The 20988-nt window shown below is 44.4% G+C and overlaps 1 protein-coding gene across 4 annotated transcripts in view; it reads left to right on the top strand.

The window, feature by feature from the left end:
• Nucleotides 1-20988, top strand: part of CTNNA3 (catenin alpha 3) — a 766319-nt gene that overhangs the window by 477580 nt on the left and 267751 nt on the right. For all 4 annotated transcript variants that reach the window (XM_044420420.1, XM_044420417.1, XM_044420418.1 and 1 more), the window contains one exon: nt 19955-20047. In XM_044420420.1, the coding sequence (XP_044276355.1) occupies nt 19955-20047 (93 nt within the window). The remainder of the gene's footprint in view (nt 1-19954; nt 20048-20988) is intronic.

Below are 20988 nucleotides of genomic sequence, written 5' to 3'. Positions count from 1 at the left end.
CGTCACAGGAAGCTGATCTGGGTTGATCTCACACCAATATATCTCAGCCCACTTTTTTTCCTGTGGGCTTCTCAGCCAAGCTACTGAACAGCTATAGTTTGATCCTTTATGAGGATTGGGTAGGCAGATATTGGGCACAGGCAGATCTCTTCCTCAAGATGAACAATCCTATAGGTGCAATCCTATATAAATCTATTCCCAAGTAGGTACCTTGAGTTCAGTAGTGCTGACTTAGGGGAGGATGGCTATAGGATTTCTCCCTATGACAACTTTAGCACTGATATTTCAGCAGGCGATGGCTACTAAGTTCATTGGCATGTTTAGGGGTAGGTTTGATGCCAGTGGTGAAAGAGGGCATTGGAACCATTTGGCTTGCTCTACCCAGTGATCCCTTGCAATGTTATTTCAAGGGCTGAGAGGTACGAACTCTCTGAAAAATCCATGCAAAATATGAACAGAATAAAATAAATGGGGTCACTTGTACAATTACAGAAGCCCATTTCCTGGTGAAAGGCAGTACAAAAAGAAAAGGTGGCCAACGGCCTTCTGCCTGATTACTTTCCTATCCTGTTAGTGCCGTTAGAGTTTGTAATCTCCTGATTTGGTTTGGATGACAAGCCTCGGTGACTCTGAATGCTTTGGTCCTATTATTTGTACCCGTTGTGTCTGAGACAGGCTGAGCCCAAATACCCATTGCCTGGGAGGGTGCTCGTTATTTTATTTATTACATTTTTATACTGCCTCATATCCCATAGGGCCCTCTGGGTGGTTTACAAGCAAAACATATAGCAAAAATAAAATACGGGACAAGGTGTTCCTTCGGATCCTGGCTCCAAGCTGTTTAGGGCTTCAAATGTTAGCACCAGCACCTTGAATTGGGGCTGGGCTTCAACTGGCAGCCAATGCAGCTGAAAGAAGACTGGCATGATGTGATGCTGTTGCCCTCATCTCCTACTTATGGGCTTCCCATATGCATCTGGGTGACCAGAGTGAGACACAATACTGGGCTAGATAGGCCTTCAGTCAGATTCAAAATGGCTCCTCGCATTTGCCTTAGTTCACTTTCAGTCTGAGGTGACAATTATCGCTCTGTGAGTCCCTGGCTCAACTTGTAATCTGTCTACCCATTTACCTTACCTGGCAGGAGTGAGAGCAACTGTGGTTGTAGCAGCTGCAGGGAGGTTTAAATGGATATGGTTGTAGCAGTCTTTTAGGGACTCTGAGAAATATAATTTCCTAAGCTTCCTGATTCCTATATATGGATGGGATGCCCCCTGAAAATGACATTTCCCAGACTTCTTTTACTATACATGTTTTCAAAGTGCACCCAAGATCTCCATTCAAAAAATCTTTCCCACTAAAAAAGTGCATCTAATTTCTACTTGGATGAAGAACCAGGGCAGAACCTGATATCCTATCGGGATAAACTGTATGCTTCTTATTCTATATAACTGCTTTTTTTCTCATTTTAGAGACATCGTGGGCTGATTTTGTACTTGGGTTTATGTTGGTAGTTAAATTCACAGTGAGGGTGTGGTGGGAAAGTATACTGGACCATCTTGCTAGCCCTGGATTCCCATCCTTGCCAAATATTCACAGAATCCACATGTTAAAAAAGGAGTGATCACATTCAGCTGATCAAAGAACAGCTTCATGAACTTACTGAAATAGTGACCTCTTTGCCTATTTTTTGCAAGATATATTGGGAATGCAATCCCCTGCATCTTTAGACAGATCCCCCCTCCCCACTAGCTGAGGAATTCTGGGAATTGTAAGATATTTTCCTGTCTATACATGCAAGTGTGACCTCACGTAGGGTATTGAATATGGATGCTTGTTTCGTAGAATATCATACTTTTGCTTTTCTTGGAGGTTTGCAAGATGGCTGTAAATCTTTAGCAGCTGTGAATTTAGTGATTAAAAACAGCACCACCAAAACACTGAACTGCTAGCTTGTAAGTCTCCTCAAGAGCTTTGGCTGTTAGGCAGTACCGACATTAAGCTAACTAACTAACTAACTAACTAACTAACTAGGACAAGCTTCTGTGTTCTTTTTATAATTCACTATTTCTAGGATGTAAGCCCTATCATACCCTGATCTTCTGTCGGTTACAATACTGGGAAATGTCAGTTACCATACTGTTGACATTTACTCTCTTTTGCATTTATCCTATTAAGAAATATTAGTGTGAACATCCATACTTCCACTTGACCTCCTAATTGACTGAGGAAAGAACGCTGGTTTGGAAACGTATGCTTAATCAGTCTTGTCAAATATACTTAAGGGTCACCATGATCGTTATAATCCCACTGCAGCTCAGTGAGAGCCTTACTGTGTTATTTGTCATGGTGTAATATTTTACAGTTATCAGGTTTTGTAGCACTCCTTTAATTCTCAAAGGAGCTATAACCGTGAGCTGCGCCAGATGTTACCAACAAGCTCTGTCAGATGTTAGCTGCATGTACACATTTCTTCCAAAGCCAGCTAGTGATGCTTGTTTGTAGCATCCAAAGAAGAGTTTGTGCATAGAACAACCAACTGACTGCAGGCGGGACTGAGCACAGAGTGGGTGGCGTGGTGGATAAAACCTCTAAAGCAGCTCGGGGTTTCTGCTGGTGGATGACCTGGATTAGCTAGAACTGAGTTTTCTGATGTCCTGGACAGTGGTGTCTTTCTCTTGTTCTTGGCTGTTATCTTAGACTAAATCTGAGGCTAGCAGCCCTAATTTGCATAGAAGCAGTATGAAAGTACCAAAGCAGTCTGTATATTTTCCTAGTTAGTAACCTGAGGAATAACTGTCCCATTCAGTGGATAGATTTCTTTCTTGGCATTAGTCCTATCATATTTTATTTATTTATTTATTTAAAGTTTTTATATGCCGTCCCCATTGCTACATAGCCTCGGGACAGCTCACATCAACAAATAAATAATACAATTACAATTAAAACTTGGAAACACACTGGCTGCACAATTAAAACTATAAATATTAAAGATTATTAAAATACTGTTTGAATAAAAAGGTCTTGGCCTGGCGCCAAAAAACAAATAATGACGGCGCCAGGCAGACCTCTCTGGGGAGCGCATTCCACAGATGGGGCGCCACCACAGAGAAAGCCCTCCTCTGGGTACTTTGCTTCCTGATATCTCTTACAGAAGGCTCCCGGAGGAGAGCCCCTGCTGCCGATCTCAAGGGGCGGGAGGGCAAATATGGCCGTAGGCGTTACTTCAGGTATCCGGGTCCCAAGCCATTAAGGGCTTTATAAGTAATTACCAACACCTTGAATTGAGCCCGGACTTCGATGGGAAACCAGTGAAGCTGGTAGAGGACTCGGGTTATATGAGAATAACACCCAGTCTTCGTCAGCAACCTGTCTGCTCTATTTTGCACCATCTGAAGTATCCGGACTGTCCTCAAGGGCAGCCCCACATAAAGCACGTTACAGAAATCCAACCGGGAAGTAACCAATGCATGTGTCACTGTTGCTAGGCAGTCATCCTCCACGTAGGGACGCAGCTGATGCATCAGCCGAAGCTGATGGAAAGCATTCCTCGCCACCGCCGACACTTGAGCTTCCAAAGTCAGCTCCAGGTTGAGGAGCACTCCCAAGCTGCAGACCCTGTCCTTTAGAGGGAGTGCAACCCCATTCAGGACAAGATCCAAGTCACCTACCCAGGAGTTCGAACCACGTACCAGCAGGACCTCCGTCTTGTCTGGATTGAGCTTCAGTTTATTGGCCCTCATCCAGCCCATTACCTTGGCCAGGCACCAGTTCAGTACAGCCACTGCCTCACCTGGATCGGTTGAAAAAGAGAGGTAGAGCTGGGTATCGTCAGCATACTGATGATTCCGCAGCCCACACCTCCAGATGACCTCTTCCAGCAGTTTCATGTAGATGTTGAAGAGCAAGGGGGACAGAATAGACCCCTGCAGAACTCCATGGCATAACTGCCATGGAGCAGAGGTAAAGTCCCCCAGCACCACCTTCTGGAATCGGCCATTGAGGTAGGAGTGGAACCACTGCCAAGCAGTGCCTCCTACTCCCAACCCCCTTAGCCTATCCAGAAGGATACCATGGTCGATGGTATCGAAAGCCGCTGAGAGGTCCAGGAGAACCAACAGGGACGCACTCCCCCTGTCTCTCTCCCTGCACAGGTCATCATACAGGGCGACCAAGGCAGATTCAGTACCGTACCCGGATCTGAAGCCGGACTGAAATGGGTCCAGTTAATCAGCCTCATCCAAGAGAAGAACCAGCCTCATCCACCACCACCCGCTCCAGCTTGCCCAAGATGTTGGCCACCTGTCTATAATTGGTGGCTATCTCTGGATCCAGGGACGCCTTCTTTAGGACAGGCCTGACCACCACCTCCTTTAGAGGAGCAGGCACACGGCTGTCCTTCAAAGAGGCGTTGATGACCTCCCAGATCCAGAAACCAATCCCGTGTTTGGCTTTGGATAGTAGCCATGATGGGCAGGGGTCCATTACACAGGTGGTGGTACATACTTGTCCAAGCACCTTGTCCACATCATCAGGCTGCAATAACTGAAACTAATCCAACAATGTGTGACCAGACGGTAACATTGGCATCTCCTAAGGAATCTTAGTCACTAGTGGAGTCCAGCTCGTGACGAATCTGAGCGACTTTCTCCTTGAAGTGCTGGGCAAAGTCATCACAGTGGGTTATCGAAGGTGGTACAGGATCTTTCTTGGGGCCTGGCTGTACCAGCCCCTGTACCACCCGAAAAAGTTCCGCTGGACGGCACTGTGAGGAGGCAATGGAAGTGGAGAAGAATTTCTTCTTCGCCGCCCTCACCGCCATAGCATAGGCTCGATAATGGGCTCTTAAGTGTGTCCGGTCAGATTCATCAAGATTTTCTCCACCTACACTCTAGTCATCTCCCAACCCGCTTCATCGCCCGTAATTCAGGTGTGAACCAAGGGGATGAATGGGCTCTGCCCTGCAGGAGAGGATGCTTAGGAGCGATTGTGTCAATAGCTCTGGTTATTTCCCCATTCCACAGCTGGACCAGAGTATCAACAGGAGTGTCAGTTTTATCAACTGGAAACTCCCCCAGGGCCTTCAGGAATCCATCCGGATCCTTCCGGATCCAAGGGCAGACCCACACAATAGGGTCCGCACCCTTGCAGAGGGAAAGGCCGCCATCGAGTTCAAACCTGATGTAATACCCTTTTCTACTTACTAAGTAGAGAGCAAGGGGCACATTCTGTTACCACCTTCCACCATCTCAATTTCTCTTACTTTCTTAATTGGATCCACTTTTTTAATTGGAATGTTATCCTAGAACAGCTTCTCAGAAAGCATGGTTTGCCACTTCTCTATTTTCTCTCAATTCCTCAAAATCTATCCAGTAAAGACTTTGCATGTCCCATAGTTCCTATAATTAAGCCTAAATATTGTTCTCTCCCTCCCTCCCTCTCTCATATTCGTATACCATTTAAATAGAACAAAATCCCAGTTCAGTTCATAGACAAACATTAAGGCCACAAGAGGCAAGAAGGTGGGATATGCATGCAATGATAATATTTTAAAATGCAATAAAAATGCAATACCAAAAACAATTTCAGTTATAAGAATACAGGGCAGTAAAAAATAAAATAAAAAATGGGGCAGCCTGATTAATATAATTGTATGTCAGGAAAAACCTGAGTGAGCTAGAGAATTTTCAGGAGGCATTTGGAACATGCCACAATCTCTGCTCCCTGAACTGTGGAGGGGAAAGTTTACCTCAGGATGGGCACTGCAGCTACGAAGAAAGCCTTCCACCGAGGCATTCCAGGGCAATATTCTGACATTTTGCAATGAGCTGAAAGACCTCTTCTGACAACCTTAAGTGTTATCTGGCTATATCTGGGGGAGGCAAGTCTGCTTTGTATCTAGGCTCAAGTTCTTTAGGGCTTTGAATGACAATAATATAACCTCAAACATGGCTTGGTTGCTAATAGGCAGCCGGTGTTGTTCCACTGATGCAGAAGCACAGCTGGATCTCCCAGTGGGCACCCTCACAGTCACTTTCTGAGCAGCTGCTGAGTCAGGCACATGAATAATGAATGCGCCACCATGACTAAGCTAAATGCACCCAGGAATGGGCACAGCTGAAGTAGCACTCAGGCTGAGAAAGGACACTGACTCCTGAGATAAGCTAGCCTGCCAGTGACAGAGACAGATCCAGGAATTACCCCAAATTATATTCCTGCTCCTTCAGAGGGTATGTGTCATGGGGCGGACGCTCCTTCCCAATGAAATCAATCACTCCTGTTGATGCTGCAAATGTCTTTATTCTAAACAGTATTGCAATAACAGTCACACAGGCTAGAAAGTTGTTCTCCCATTCTAAGTAAGTTCAACTTACGCTGGGTTTATGAACCCTTTGGGACCGTCCCTCCACGGATGGGGTGCTGTGACCCCTCCCTCTGCATTGCTCAGTCAGTCTTGATTCTAGCTGTCCCATCCTGTCCATGCGCCTGTGAGAGCGTGCATCTTCGAAAGTTTCTTTCTCTTTATCTCTTTGGTTCTCACATTCCATATTGGCAACTTGCGTGACTGTTTCCCCATCTACTCCCAAACTGGCCTCTGTGTGCGCCTCTGTTTTGGCTTCTCCCTGAGCCTCATTCCCATTATAATTGCAGTTGGAGAGTAAATATTGTTCTGCTGACACCAGAGATAACTCTTCATCAACACTCTGGTTCTCATGGGAAGATTCCTCCTCTTGTGTGAGTGTAAGCAACCTCTTCTAACTCAGAAGTCCCATAGAAATAGAGCTGCGTGAAGCCTTTACCACCTCTCTGACCCAGCCTGTTGCTGGCTTGAATAAGCTGTGAAGGGCAACATTTGAGAGAACATGTGGAGGGCTGTACAAGTGCAAGTCTCTTGTCCCCATGCCCAAGTTCCAAAACCTGAAAACAGGATAAGAGGATGGACTGGACATCTCAACAGATACCATCAATAGTGATATTACAGGAAGGTGAGCAGAGAAACATTTCTTCTCCTTTGGTTAATTCGAGATTTCACTGTCCTGTCCTCTTCTTGCTGTTTTGCATGAGTCAAATTTAGTTTGCAAGGTGCTTTGGAAAATGCACATTTATAGTATGATATACAATTAATAATTGTAACTGTAACCATAGTCACAATAGAAGTAGCAATGGTGCCTGTGATTGCGGCTTCATTTAGTGTCCTCCAGTGTTCATCCTTTGAAGCCAGCCACGGTTCTGCCTTACCACTGCATTGCTGCTGAGGTATGTTTGATGGACCAGGAAGCATTGCCTCATCCCTCCCGTTCTTCTGTTGCATGCTGTGCTGTGTGTGAAAGACGCCTCTCATCCTTCATGTTGGGTGGCACCAGCTCATGCAGGCAGGAATGGCACAGAACCCTTCTCCTGCTGCAGCCTTCCCGGGTTGATGCCCTTTACATGCACCTTCCATCACCACAGTCAAGGTGGCTAGGGATGATTGGTGCTCTGATCCAACGCGTCTGAAGGGTACCCTGTTGGGAAAGCCTGGCTCAGGAAACAGCTGCAGGAAGGCAATCTTCAGTAGAGAAATGGATGAAGATATGGGGAAGGGGTTTTTAACTCTCCAAGAAGCAGTCCTTGTGTTTTGTCACTTGCTTTTGTCTATATTGTTCCACACTTCAGGCACGATGGCTTTGCCACCTTTGCCTCTTAAACTGAGCCACTTAGATGTCAAATAAATATATTTTATTTCATTTTATTTTATTAACCCATAAAATGCCAATGTCTTGCTCTGGCAGTCTCAGTGAAAGATGGATGAATAAAACTCATCCCCGTTCTGGCAGATCACAAGCGAATTTCACTTGCTTTCAGCAAGACTTAATTTGTGAGACTCTCAATGCAGCAAGAAATTCAAAGTGTTGAAGAAAGTTGGACAGAAAAGAAAATGGCGTGAAATATAGGAGCACCTTATGCTGTTGATTTCTCAGTAACTTTTGATGCGTTTTCTGGCCCAGTGCAAAGCACTGGTTTTTGCCCAGAAAACTCTATATGGCTTGAGACAAAACCTCTCCACTCCTGTGTAACCTGTCTATACCTTAAGTTCATCTGCAGAGGCCCCTTCTCCAAGTGCCCCTCAATCTTGAAGCCCTGAGGAGGGTGACCCTGAGTGACATTTCCTTCCGGGTGGTCTCTCCCCACTCCTCTTATAGGTCACTGTCCCTAAGTTCCCTTTTATTCTCCCAGCCCTATTAAATCCCTTTTATGATTCCAAGTTAGGTATTTTGCCAGCTGTTGAATGTCTAGAATGTTCTTTGAATAGCTCTATCAATATTTTAGTATAGGTTAGTTCCTGTGATATTGTTGATTGTTTAACTCCTATGAGTTGCTTCTGTCCTTTGAGCTGTAATTTTTATATTACATTATTTTGTTGTATTTAATTTTTAAATACTTTCTGTCATGTAGGACATATCAAGATTTAAGATTGGAACCAAGTATACATTATAATCGATATGTGTTAAAGCATGATATAAAATATAAACATGCTAAAACATAATTACCCGCCATCATAAAATAAGTAGAAAATCAAGATAAAAGGTATTATATTTCATCAAAAGCCATGGTGGATAGAACAGGCCTGATGGGCATCAGAGGGGGAGCATGTTTTTCTGGGAGCAGGGAAGGGGTTTCTAGAAAGTGGGAGCTCCCTCAGAAAAGTCCGTCATCTTGCTTGTCACCAGATAGACATGGGCTGGTTCATGCAGAACCCCTGACAGACAGGAGTTCTCTAAGGTATCCTGGTCCTAAGTTAGGGCCTTATCGGTCAAAACCAAACCTTTCAATTTGACCTGGTAGCAAACTGGCAGCCAGTGCAGTTTCTTCAGCTATGATGCTCTTTGACAATGTCTAGAGACCTCTGTGACAATGTCTAGAGACCTCACTCAGTTACTCCCACACTGCATTCTTCCCCAAGTGCAGCTTCTGTGCCATGCATAAGGGCTGCCCCATAGCGTGTTTCACAGTACCTGAGAAAGGAGGTTGCAAATGCCTGAGGCACTGTGGATCTGCCATTTCTGTCTGTGCCACAGGGACAAGTCGTGCTGGTCTAGAGCCATTTGGGCCTCCAAAGAAAAGATGATTGTATGAGCACCTCTAAGCTCTGTACCTGTCCTTCCAGAGGGGGTGCCATATAATATGAAACAGGCAAACTGATGAGATATTGGCCTTGACAACCAACTGTCCGCAGAATCTCCATGTCACCAGGTTTCCACATCAGTTTCTTGCTCTTGGAACGGCTCAGCTTTTCCTGATTCAAATGTCGAAAAGAAATGTTGCTGACTGGCATCGTCATGCTGGGAGCACCGTGCTGCAGATCTCCTAATGACTCCTGCCCGTGGCTTCATATAGATGTTGAATGACACCGGGGACCAGATGGTACTATGTGGCACCAGGGGGCTGTGAAAATGATCTCCTAATGCTATTCAGTGAAACAAGCACGGCTAGTAAGAGAAGAAGCACTGTAAAGCAGAGTCCAACCTCTCAGTTCATGGAGATGGTCCACTTTAGGGATGCACAAGGAATCTGTCCAACTCCCTGGACTCGGCTGCCTGGGCTCTGGCATGGGCAGGCCACTGCCCAAGAACTGAGCAGGGAAGAAGTTTGGCTGCTGGGAATGGTGCTTCGCACGCCCACTTGCAACATTCTTCTCCCACTCCTGCTGCCAGTTGGCTGTGGAGCTGCAGGTGGGGAAGAAAGTTGGTTGCAGGGAACAGCTCCCTCTGCATCCTACAGCCACTCCCGATGGGGGAAGTGGCCAGTTGTACTTGGGGCCCGAGAGCATTTGCAGACTTCCTTTTGGCTCGGGGCCACTTTGGACCAAGCTTAAGAGGAAGCCTGCTGGGTGCTGGAGGGACAGATTCTGAAAGGGTTTGTCCGAACCCTAGTCCAATTGGTTATCATGCTCAACCAGCATCAAAAGCTGCTGAAAGAAATAGGATTGCAGTTTCCCTATCTGCAAAGGCTATCCATTAGGATGACCAAGGGCAATTCAATATGAAAAAAGCATGTCTGAGCTCAGACCAAGGTGGATTTAGAACCCCAGTTTCCACAAAGAGTGCCTGGAGTTGGGTTGCCACCGCTCTCTCTCAAGTACCTTCCCCAAGAAGGGATTATAAGCAACCAGTCAATGGTTGTGTAATAGATCTGGGACCTGAGTGTACCACGCGGACCCTCTTTAAGGGGGGATGCACCATCCCTTTTCCCCTGACATGTGTGCCACACACTCTGGACCAGCGCTTGCTAGTTTAAATTAGCCATGTTGGACAAGGGTGACAAGAGAGAACATGGTTGGCTGGATAGCTACCAGCACTGTGTCCACATCTCTGGGCTGCAGCAACTGAAATGGAACTATTCTGCCCATAGTTGGCCATTGATGCTATGACTTCTCAGGGTTGTTTCTAAAGTTTCAAAGACTGTTACATTGAATTTTTATTGTATTACCTTTTATTAGATTTTGTGCCCTGGCCTATACCAGTAGAATAGATTTTATAATGTGTTAAAATAAACAGAAACAAGGGAGGGAGGGAGGGAGGGAGGGTAAAAAAGGAGGAGGAAATGGGAAATGTATCTTAGGTTCCTAGCCCTGTTTTAGATTATTCCTTTTCCTGGGAGAGGATGAGAAACTTTCCTTCTGTGACCTTCCTTATATCAAATCCTTAAGATTCAAGCCCATAGGTTGCATCCAGCACCAGTCTAGCTTAAGTTTTGTTCATTCCTATGGGTCTGCTCTGAGCAGGACTAACATTGGAGTCATACTTTTTCTTCCAGAACTGGACTTTAGTTGCCAATTAGGTTATGCATTTTTCTTCTAAAAGGCATGAGAGCAGGATTCTCATAATGATGGATGGATATCCCTAAGAATTATTTCTGAGCTGCAAATTCTGCCCCAGTACAAGCCAGCATTTTTAATCATCTGTCTGCCAGGGCTGCAGTTTCCATCTACATAAATCTAAGCTTAGTTACTGCTTTTCTTTGCCTGAAGTTTGCCACTACCAGACTAGCTTCAAGGCAAAGTAGTTGATATATTTAACACCAGGGCACTCTGAGGTAATTTAACCAGACTGAAGTAATTTTGCATACTAATGAATGTTTTTAAATCTTTGCTCAGCTCTAGCCCTATCTAAAGTGAATGATATTCTATCTTTATTATCCCATATTTGCTACACCATGTGCTTGCAATTTTTGCTTACCCAGTCAAAATGAGACTTCATATCTTGACTGGATTAGTGTAATGACACGGGCTTTCTCTGAAAAGTGTTTGGAAACTTTGGTGAGCACAAAACACGGCTGCTTTCTCAACCTTGCTTCACTTAGACTATCTTTACAGTTTTGTCCCATTGGGCTTTGAGCATTTTCTTGATGCAGTTCAAAGCTCTGATTCTACTACAAAGTCTCAAATCAGGAGTGCTGAGCATTTTCAGACTCAGGGCCAAATTCCACTTCTGAATTAGACATGTACCAAAACATGTAAGTCCTGCTTGTTTGAGCTCGACAGATTTCTTGCCCACTTCTGATCCAGCAATCAGATGCAGGAAGTGTTTGGTTATTTTTGCAGATTACAGTCTCTAAGATGGACCACTATTTGTGCACTTTGAAACTGGTCATGAAATTTGCACAAATGAATACATCTGAAAACCACATGGCTCCAGCACAATTTGCGCTAAATAGGATGATTTTTGTGAATTGAGATTTGCACAAACTGTCCGATTGTGCACAAGTTAGAGCCAGATGGCTGTTGGCTGCTTAGATGCACAGATTCTATCAGTGGTTAAACAATGCAGAAATATTAGCAAGATAGTAATATAATGTCCTTAACTGTGGCATGAATTGGTACATGGAGAATTTCTGGTTCTTTATGTGTGAAATCCCATGGTATTGGTTGACTTTCCAGTATGGATTTGTTTATGACTGGGTTCAGTCAATGTGATAACCTGTACTCAGTGGTTGAGTGTGGGTTGTTACTGAACAGTGAGTTGTTGTTGATATGTGGGTTGTTGTGTATTGTAAACCTAGTCACGGTAACAAATCCTAGTGAACAATCAACAGTTTGCAATCCAGCCAGAAACCACTGGTTCATTAACAAGCCATGAGTTAGCATGCTTTAGATAGCATGCTAACCCAATTTCAACATCAATCCATGGTTTGTTGACAATCCACACTCGACCCATACTGATCCCTTGAGTGTGGATATTGTGTTCTCTGAATCCAATTTATATGAAGCTATGTTATACTACCTTATACCAGTGTTGGGGACTTGAGTCAAGTGACTCACTCCCAAGTCTAACTCAGAAGCAGTGAGTAAGTGACTCGACTTGAGATGTCTGCTGTTTTTACCACCAAATTGCTCCAGGGCTTACTGCCTGCATTTATTTATTTATTTATTTAGAAAATCTCTAAAAAAAAATTTCTATGCCGCCCCATTCACTGAAGCCTCGGGGCGGCTCACAGATATATCAATTAAAATATTGTACACTAAAAATATAAAACAGGTTAACAATATAAAATAAGGTGTGGCAGGATATTTTATTTATTTATTTATTTATTTATTAAAACATTTTTATGCTGCCCCATTCGCCGAAGCCTCGGGGCGGCTTACAACATAGATAAAACAAGTTAAAATCCATATAAAATAATCTTAATTAAAACTCACATTATAAAATAAGCCGCCCTGGCCAGATAAAATTCAATTGTATTTAGCATTTAAAATGTTGCTTAAATAAAAAGGTCTTAGCCTGGCGCCGAAAAACAAATAACGACGGCGCCAGGCGGACCTCTCTGGGGAGCGCATTCCATAACTTAGGCGCCACCGCTGAGAAAGCCCTTCTCCGAGTAACCACCCTCCTAATTTCTCTCACGGAGGGCTCCCGGAGAAGGGCCTCTCCCGCCGATCTCAGGGGGCGACTGGGCAAATATGGATGTAAGCGCTCCTTCAGGTAACCAAGACCCAAGCCGTTTAGGGCTTTATAGGTCATTACCAACACCTTGAATTGGGCCCGGACTTCAATGGGGAGCCAGTGAAGCTGACGGAGAACTGGCGTCATGTGAACATAACGTCCAGTCCCCGTCAGCAGCCTGGCAGCTCTATTCTGAACCAATTGAAGTATCCCGGGACCAATTGATATCCCGGGACCATCTTGGCAGAAGACATCTGTGATGGGCTGGAAGGCAGGCATGGACACAGCGGAGGTAGTGGGAGGGTGGGAGGGAATTTCAAGGGGGTGGAGACAGGATAGGGAGGGGAGGATTGTGATGCGGGAAGGGAGGGCCACCTTGTAATCTGGAAAATGGATACACACAATCCATTTTATTTTATTTTTCAGGCATTCCTTCCCAAAGTTTACATTCTTCTGTTGCAGACTTCTCCAACCTGTTGCTCTCAAGCTGGCTGAGGAGGGCTTCTTTATTGATTAGAAATCCTAATCCAGAGCCACAGGAGTGGCATAGAAAAGTATATATAGTATATGTCTTAATTAGAGGACAGCATATAAATCACTGCTTTGCACAGATAGACTTTGACGGAGTTTGCATGTCACTTTAAGCCACCCATGGCTTCAGAGCCATATTGACTGAACCTGGGATTGGGCTGTCAGGGTGGCTTAACTCTGGCCTATAAGCTACCCCAATAACCCATGGCTTTTTGTAGGGTTTGCTTAATCCTCTATGGCAGATGATATGACTCATGGGCCAGGGTGAGCAGCAAGTTGCTTGGCAAAGCTGATGCAACCCGTGTCCCTCTGAGCAAGCAGCTCCTGGCAAGCTCAACAGCACTTTGGATGGGTGCCACTGGCCCTCTGCTCCCCTGTGCCGCCTGCCTGATGTCTCCATAGAGCTTGAGGAAGCTGCCACAGCACTGTTGGTGTCCACCACTTCCAGCTGGCTCCAAGGCAGCATGCAGAAGACATGGGTTCTGTCCTCCCGTTGTCCGTTGCTACAGCTGGCAAGCATTTGCTGCAGCGAGCACTGAGGTTTTGTTCTCCTGTCTTACCATCTCACCCCCCACTTGTCACGCTGATCACTTTGTGGGGCAATCTGTGTGATGGGTAGTTGGGAGGAGAAGGCATGTTACCCTGGCTTTCCATAGAGGCGACTCAGGAGAACATGCACCTGTGTGAGCCATGTTTCTCTCTCCAACTAGCACCAGTCCCAAACCATTTATCTGCTTAGTATCTTCCTGGTTTCTACATATGAATCATCATCCAGTTATGTCTCGAGCATACACAAAGCAGTTACTTGAGCCAGTCCAGTGATCATTTTCCAAAACTCCCCTTAGGAGTGCACTTGTGTTGCAGGTTCTCCCTTGGAGAGAAGTGCTGTGGAAATGTGCACGCCTCCATTCTACATGCTTTACATCCAATTGCCTTGTCAGCTTCCGCTGCCACCTAGGTGCAGGTCGCATCTCCGGGGGGAGCAGGTGAGCCCCATTTGCACTCTCCCGCCCACCCCTCCTGCTGACTGTATCTCCTTCTTGTTCCCCTGGTCTGGCAGCACCTCCTCCATGTCCCAGCTACCTCTAATCTCATCCATTTCCATGCCTTCCTGCTGGTTCCTAAGACCTCAAACAATCCCCTGCTGCTTGAATCCCAGCTGCCTGGAGAGGTGGGGGGCTCTCCCACACGAGCGACATTCAAAAAGAAACTGAACAGCCGTCTGAGTGGGATGGTGTGACTTGGTGTCCTGCAACAGCCGGTGGTTGGACTTGATGGCCTTCATGGCCCCTTCCAACTCTACTGTTCTATGGTTCTATGAAATATTCAGTTTCTTCTTCTGAAACTGATTCAGCAAATACGGCACACCTAGCATCCCGTGGGAATGCTGGCCAATACCCACCATCATGCTTGCTCACTGCATATCCCACCATGGGCAGGAGGATGAGGTACACAGTTCTGGCTGTCCCAGGAGGGGGGTTAGGGGAATACAGCTTAAGCCCCCTGGTCAACCTCTCTCTGCCACAGTTAACAGTGGGGAACCTTGGACAGCTGTTCCCTAGTGCAGGACTTTGTGTAGGACTTTTGGGCAGCTGTCATCTTCCCTATGCTCCACTCAGTGTTCCCTCAAAGAGTCCCCAGGACACCAGTGCAAGAACTGGTTGGGGGGGGGGGGATATCTCAAGACCCCTGCTGTGATTGATCTCATTAAAGCTGACTGTAACCCCAGAGGGTTTATGCTCCCCAGGGTGTAGGTGCTGTGTGAGCTCAGCTTTTTCTCCCAACGTCTACCTGTTCTTTTCCAAGAAGAAGCCTTACTTCGTGTTTGGATTAAGAGAAGTCTTTCATATATTTTTGCTGAAAACTTGTAAGGCTTATTGATCTGTCATGGCCTGGGTCCCCTGTTGCCCTCTGTTTCTCCTTTCTAAAACTGGATTCCAGCATTTCTTTACTTCTTTCAAGTTTTCATAAGAAAACTGGTTCACCATGGCTTGATGGTTCACTGTGTTTGTAACCTGTTGTATAATCTGTATTTTACCAAAAGGGTTTGTACAATAATGCTTTCCTGAATAACATTAAGAAGACCTTTTTGTAAAATGTTGCTTTAAATATATTAGGGCACAGTCCAGACTCCTGTGGCAGATGCTTGTAAGTCTCTGGGCCTGGCACAACATGCAGCAGTGACAATTCTTTGTGCTGTGCGTCTTATATAAATGGTTGTTTTTGGCCATCTGGATTTAGAGTTGGGGAGGAGGAGGGAAGGATGCAAGGCTGGTAACTCTTAGCATCCGTCCCTGCCCCCAGCACATCCCTTTCCTCCCTCTGTGGGCCGCTGTTCTCATCTCAGGGACTCAGCCTTTGGAATATGAGCACTGTGGTCAGAGGTCTTTAGTACTCCTACTTTGAAAAATCTTACGTATGTATGTCTGTTAGTTGTGACGTTGTGCCTGACCCATCATGGCCCCATGGACAACATTCCTCCAGGCCTTCCTGTCCTCCATCCTCCAGAGGCCACTTAAGCTCACGCCGACTACTTCAATGACTCCATCCAGCTACCTCATTATTGGCCATCCCCTTCTTTTGCCCTCAATTGTTCCCAGCATCAGGCTCTTCTCCAGGGAGTCCTTCCTTCTCATTAGGTGGCCAAAGTATTTGAGTTTCATCTTCAGGATGTGGCCTTCTAAAGAGCAGCCAGGGTTGATCTCCTCTAGGACTGACCAGTTTGATCACCTTGCGGTTCAAGGGACTCGCAGGAGTCTCCGCCAGCACCACAATTCAAAGGCCTCAATTCTTCGGCGCTCAGCCTTCCTTATGGTCCAACTTTCACAGTCATATATTGCAAGTGGGAAAACCATAGCCTTGGCTATACACACTTTTGTCAGCAGGGTGATGTCTCTGCTTTTTAGTATGCTGTCTAGATTTGCCATTGCTTTCCTCCCAAGGAGCAAGCATCTTTTAATTTCTTGGCTGCAGTCCCCGTCTGTGATGATCACGGCGCTCAGGAAAATAAAATCTGTCACTACCTCCATTACTTCCCCATCTATTTGCCAGGAAGTGATAGGACCAGATGTCATGATCTTAGTTTTCTTAACGTTGAGTTTCAAGTCAACTTTTGTGCTCTCCTCCTTCACCCACATCAAGAGACTTATTAGTTCCTCTTCACTTTCTGCCATGAGAGTGGTATCATCTGCATATCTGGGGTTGTTGATATTTCTCCCAGCAATCTTAATTCCATCTTGTAATTAATCTAGCCCTGCCTTTCTCATGATGTGCTCTGCATATAAGTGAAATGCACATGGTGGGCATGTCGTGAGCGGAGCCAGGGGTCAGACTAGATGGCTCAGGAGACCCCTTCTGACTCTGTTTCTATGTTTCTAAATTGGCAGGGGAAAGTGTACAGCCTTGCCGAGCTCCTTTCTCAGAAAAATCTTATGGTCTCCTAAACCATGTGAGGAAGCCATGGGATTGTTCCCTTAGTCAAATAGCTTTGTTTCTCAGCTCATGTTTCTAATCCCTTTTACCCTGGAATCTTATTTTTTAATTTTTTGAGTGTTTATATGATATTTTCTCCACCAGATCTCCAATTTTAAGTCCACTGATCTGTTCTGATAACTAATTTGAGCACTAACACAACTGTTACCAAAACATTTCTTGTGACGTTTTTAAAATCCTGTGTTCATTAAACAGTATTAATTCAATTTCATTAAAACAATGGGTCAATTTGAGTTATCATCTGATAATAGTACAGGACAATATTTTTCAAATGATAACTCTTCCAATTTCAAAATATATCACTGTTTCCCAGGATACCTTTTTCATACTTGTGTATACTAAATCTTGCATGGGCTAGTAAATGAGCTCTTTACCTCTTGATTGTATCCCTAATGGGATCATTAAATGATAGAGGGGGATGATTATGCATGAGATATTATTTCAAAATTTAACAATAATTGAAGATACTAGCAATCTGAACTGTAGACATTTGGAAGCTATAATTACATTTTGGCAGATCTGGTGCATTGTTAGCAACCCTTTCTTCTCCCTCTCCAGCAAATTGTCTTAACAGTTTTTGATAAGCTAAAAGGATTTTGTTCAACAGAAGTTGACAGACTTCCTAGAGACAAAGGTTTTTCAAATGAAAGCAAAGCACAATATTGAAGGAATATACAAGAATTGGGCACTGTTCGCACTTTGGAAATACAAAAACTATTTTATTCAAATTAAATATTCTGTGATCTTTAGTGTTTAAGGAGAAATGGACAACATAAGCATCAAAGAATCACTGAGATATATTGAACTATAAACTGACACAGTGTAACTTTGTGATATGTTGGTCTCTATATTCTATTGCAGTGGACAGAAAATGTTTGCATCTAGGTCTTAGTAATACTTTTGCATATAGGCATAGTAATCTGAGCTAACAATTTTTTAAATTGTTCATGGGATTTGTTGAGATTCTTTGCATCATTCCAGCTTAATCTCACTGGTTTAAATTAAGAGCCCTTCATTCACATCAGATTCCTTTCAGTTTAACAAAACAATGTTACAAAGGTGCACTCTTTACCTACTTCTCCTGAACAATAAGTTTCACAGGTGACCTTTTCACAAGATGTGCTTGCAGAAAGTACTGGGAACCATAGTGTCTTTGTAATATCTGTTCTGGTGTGTAGACACATGCAGAATATAGTGGAAGCAAGCTCACTGTAATTGTTGTCATTGTCTTTTTTCAAGAGTGACCTAATCAGTGCCTCCTTTAAAGAAGTCAGCACCACCTTCTCTTTCTAGGAGGAATTTACAACCACCTGAATGCAGCCGATATATCTGTTCTGTTAGATCTAATAAGCCATGAAGGGCAATGACCGAGCACACAACAGGTTGATCGGACTTGACCAAACACCATGTCTGCATCCGTGTCCTCATGGCTCAACAAATGAAACACATCCAACAAGCTGAACCAGACGGTGCTCTGGGCACCTCTGCTAATACAGCTGCATTAACTGTGGGGATGGTAGGATTTGGGAATGGATTTGAGAAGCTTCTTTTTCATACAAATTTGTCACAGCATCCTATGAAAGTTTTCACCATTTTTCACCCTGGCCTCCATTGCAGCAAGCCATGAACCACTCCACACAGCTCTGCTGGAGAACACCAAGATACAATGATGGTGCAGAAGAATTTAATTAGAGAAGTAATCTCACTAACCTGTGAACAGTCAGACTTGGGGAAAAGGTTTCGTCTATTTGCCTTCTAGCCATCTTCTCTTCATTTAAAAAGCAAAAAAATAAGTTTCTAGCTTCTCCTCTCATCAACTGTATTCAAGAGCACGCTAATAGGAACACCCTGTTCTTCCTTAATTTCCTAGGCTTAGGTTAAAATTATATAAAATACGGAGCCCTGGCCCTCGGAGCAATAACTAACAAGCAGCAGGTGCTAAATGATTTGAATATCCACAGTTACTCCTCTCCCAGTTACTTCATCTCCCTGGAAATGTCTTTCTTCATTGATGTCACAGACGCAGAGCCAAGAGCCAACAGCAAATGGCCAGGAGCCATGGTAACACCTTTCTTTGGTGATGTCACAGATGCAGAGCCAAGAGCCAAAGGCTAAGAGCGCTGGAAACACCTTTCTTTGGTGATGTCACAGATGCAGAGCCAAGAGCCAAAGGCTAAGAACGCTGGAAACACCTTTCTTCGGTGATGTCACAGACGCAAAGCCAAGGGCCCAGAGCCCTGGAAACGCCTTATTTTGGTGATGCCACAGATGCAGAGCCTAAGGCCAATAGCAAAAGGCCCAGGGCCCTGGAAACACCTTGCTTTGTTGATGTCACAGACACAGGGCCAAGGGCAAAAGGTCCAGAGCCCTGGAAACGGCTTTCTTTGGTGATATAATAGGTGCCAAGCCAAAGGCCAATAGCCAAAGGCCCAGAGCCCTGGAAACGCCTTGCTTTGGTGATGTCACAGATGCAGAGCCAAAGGCCAAGAGCCCAGAAACAAGTGGAAAGAGCAAGGAAAGAGCAGCCTCATCCAGGTGTCTCAGATTGTAGACAGGCCCTTCCTTTATCAGGTTTTCTCACATCATTTATGTCAACAGATCTGAATTGCAGGTCATCATTTGACTGAACTAAGGTTCTGTGGAGTTCTAGTAATGGAAGCTAACCTAGTAATAATATAGTTACAATATCTTGATTATTTAGCAAAACACAGCTTTTCTCTGGGCCAGAGCTCTTCATCCATGTAGTAATAGGTAGTTCTCTACAGGAAGAGTATAAATCTCGCAGTAGGTCCGCTTCCTGTTGACTGCAGGTTTAGAATGTACTTGTCACAGGCATCTTAGTGTATCTACTTTCTAAATACATAGAGGACATTGTTTGGAATTGAAGGCACTGAAAACCTTATGTAAAGAAGGGACTTTTAGTTAAAAATAGCATTCTGAAACAATTTCATGAAGTATGGATCTGCAGCTGGAAAAATACCAACACTTCTGATTTTCTCCCCTTCTAGGTGGCTAATCTTGCTTGTTCAGTATCAACAAATGAAGAAGGAATTAAAATTGTCCAAATGGCAGCCAGCCACATGGAGACTTTGTGCCCTCAGGTATGACTTTTCATTATGCACAAAATGGTCTTCAGTTTACTCCCTAAAAAGATATCCTTATTTATAAAGGTGCAAAGAAAAATATTCAGTGATTAATCTTTTTGTTCTTAGTATTCTACAATATTTCCTGTTTTGTATTCTTTATTAAATGGTGATTTCTTTTAGATAAACAGTGTTGAGATTTGTATGGTTTACTATGTTTTGCATGTTTATAGCAAAATAAATGAGACAAAATCAGTACAATGCAGGGACTTAATTATGGTTATATAGTCAAAACCAAATTACTGAGGAATAGAGAGGGGTGTCAGCATAGTCTCCAGAAGCAGAAAAAAATATCTGGGGGGACCCTAAGGAGAACTCCTCCCCCCCACACACACACACATACACTGAGAACTGGGCATGTTCAGTGGCCACAGAATGCAAAGTGACTGGGAAGGTAGAGAGAGATGCTAAAGGAAAGGGAGTGGAATTTTGTGAAAGGGCAATGACCTGGAAGCATGAACTGGGTGCTGCACAGTACAGTGGTCTATGACAGATCCTGTTTCTTGAACCACTGTAGCAAAACCAAGGGAAGATGCCATTTTCATCTGGGGAATAATCCTATGGAGTGCATCTTTACTTTTTGCAAACCACTGAACTCAGAAGTTTCTGGGCTTTCCATATCCTTCAGGGCTGAAGCTGGCAGGACAAGAGGAGAGATGGAGGCTATCTTTGCCTCTCTCTCCCTTCCTCCTCTAAGCTCCTTTGTTTGCAGTTGTTGAGCTTTTCAAAGGGTCTACCGGGAGGAGGAGGCCTGTTGCAGAAGGATTCTTCACAAGGCTAAGGCTGATTATGAACTGAGGCTTGCCAAGAATATCAAGAGCAACAAAAAGGGCTTCTTTCAGCATGTAAATATTTATTTATTTATTTATTTATTTATTAAAACATTTCTATGCCGCCCC

This window comes from Varanus komodoensis, unplaced genomic scaffold (assembly GCF_004798865.1).
Source record: "Varanus komodoensis strain SLA01 unplaced genomic scaffold, ASM479886v1 scaffold11, whole genome shotgun sequence".
Lineage (NCBI taxonomy): Eukaryota > Metazoa > Chordata > Lepidosauria > Squamata > Varanidae > Varanus > Varanus komodoensis.
Note: the sequence above shows the minus strand (reverse complement) of the source record. Positions and strands in the feature narration are given on the sequence as shown.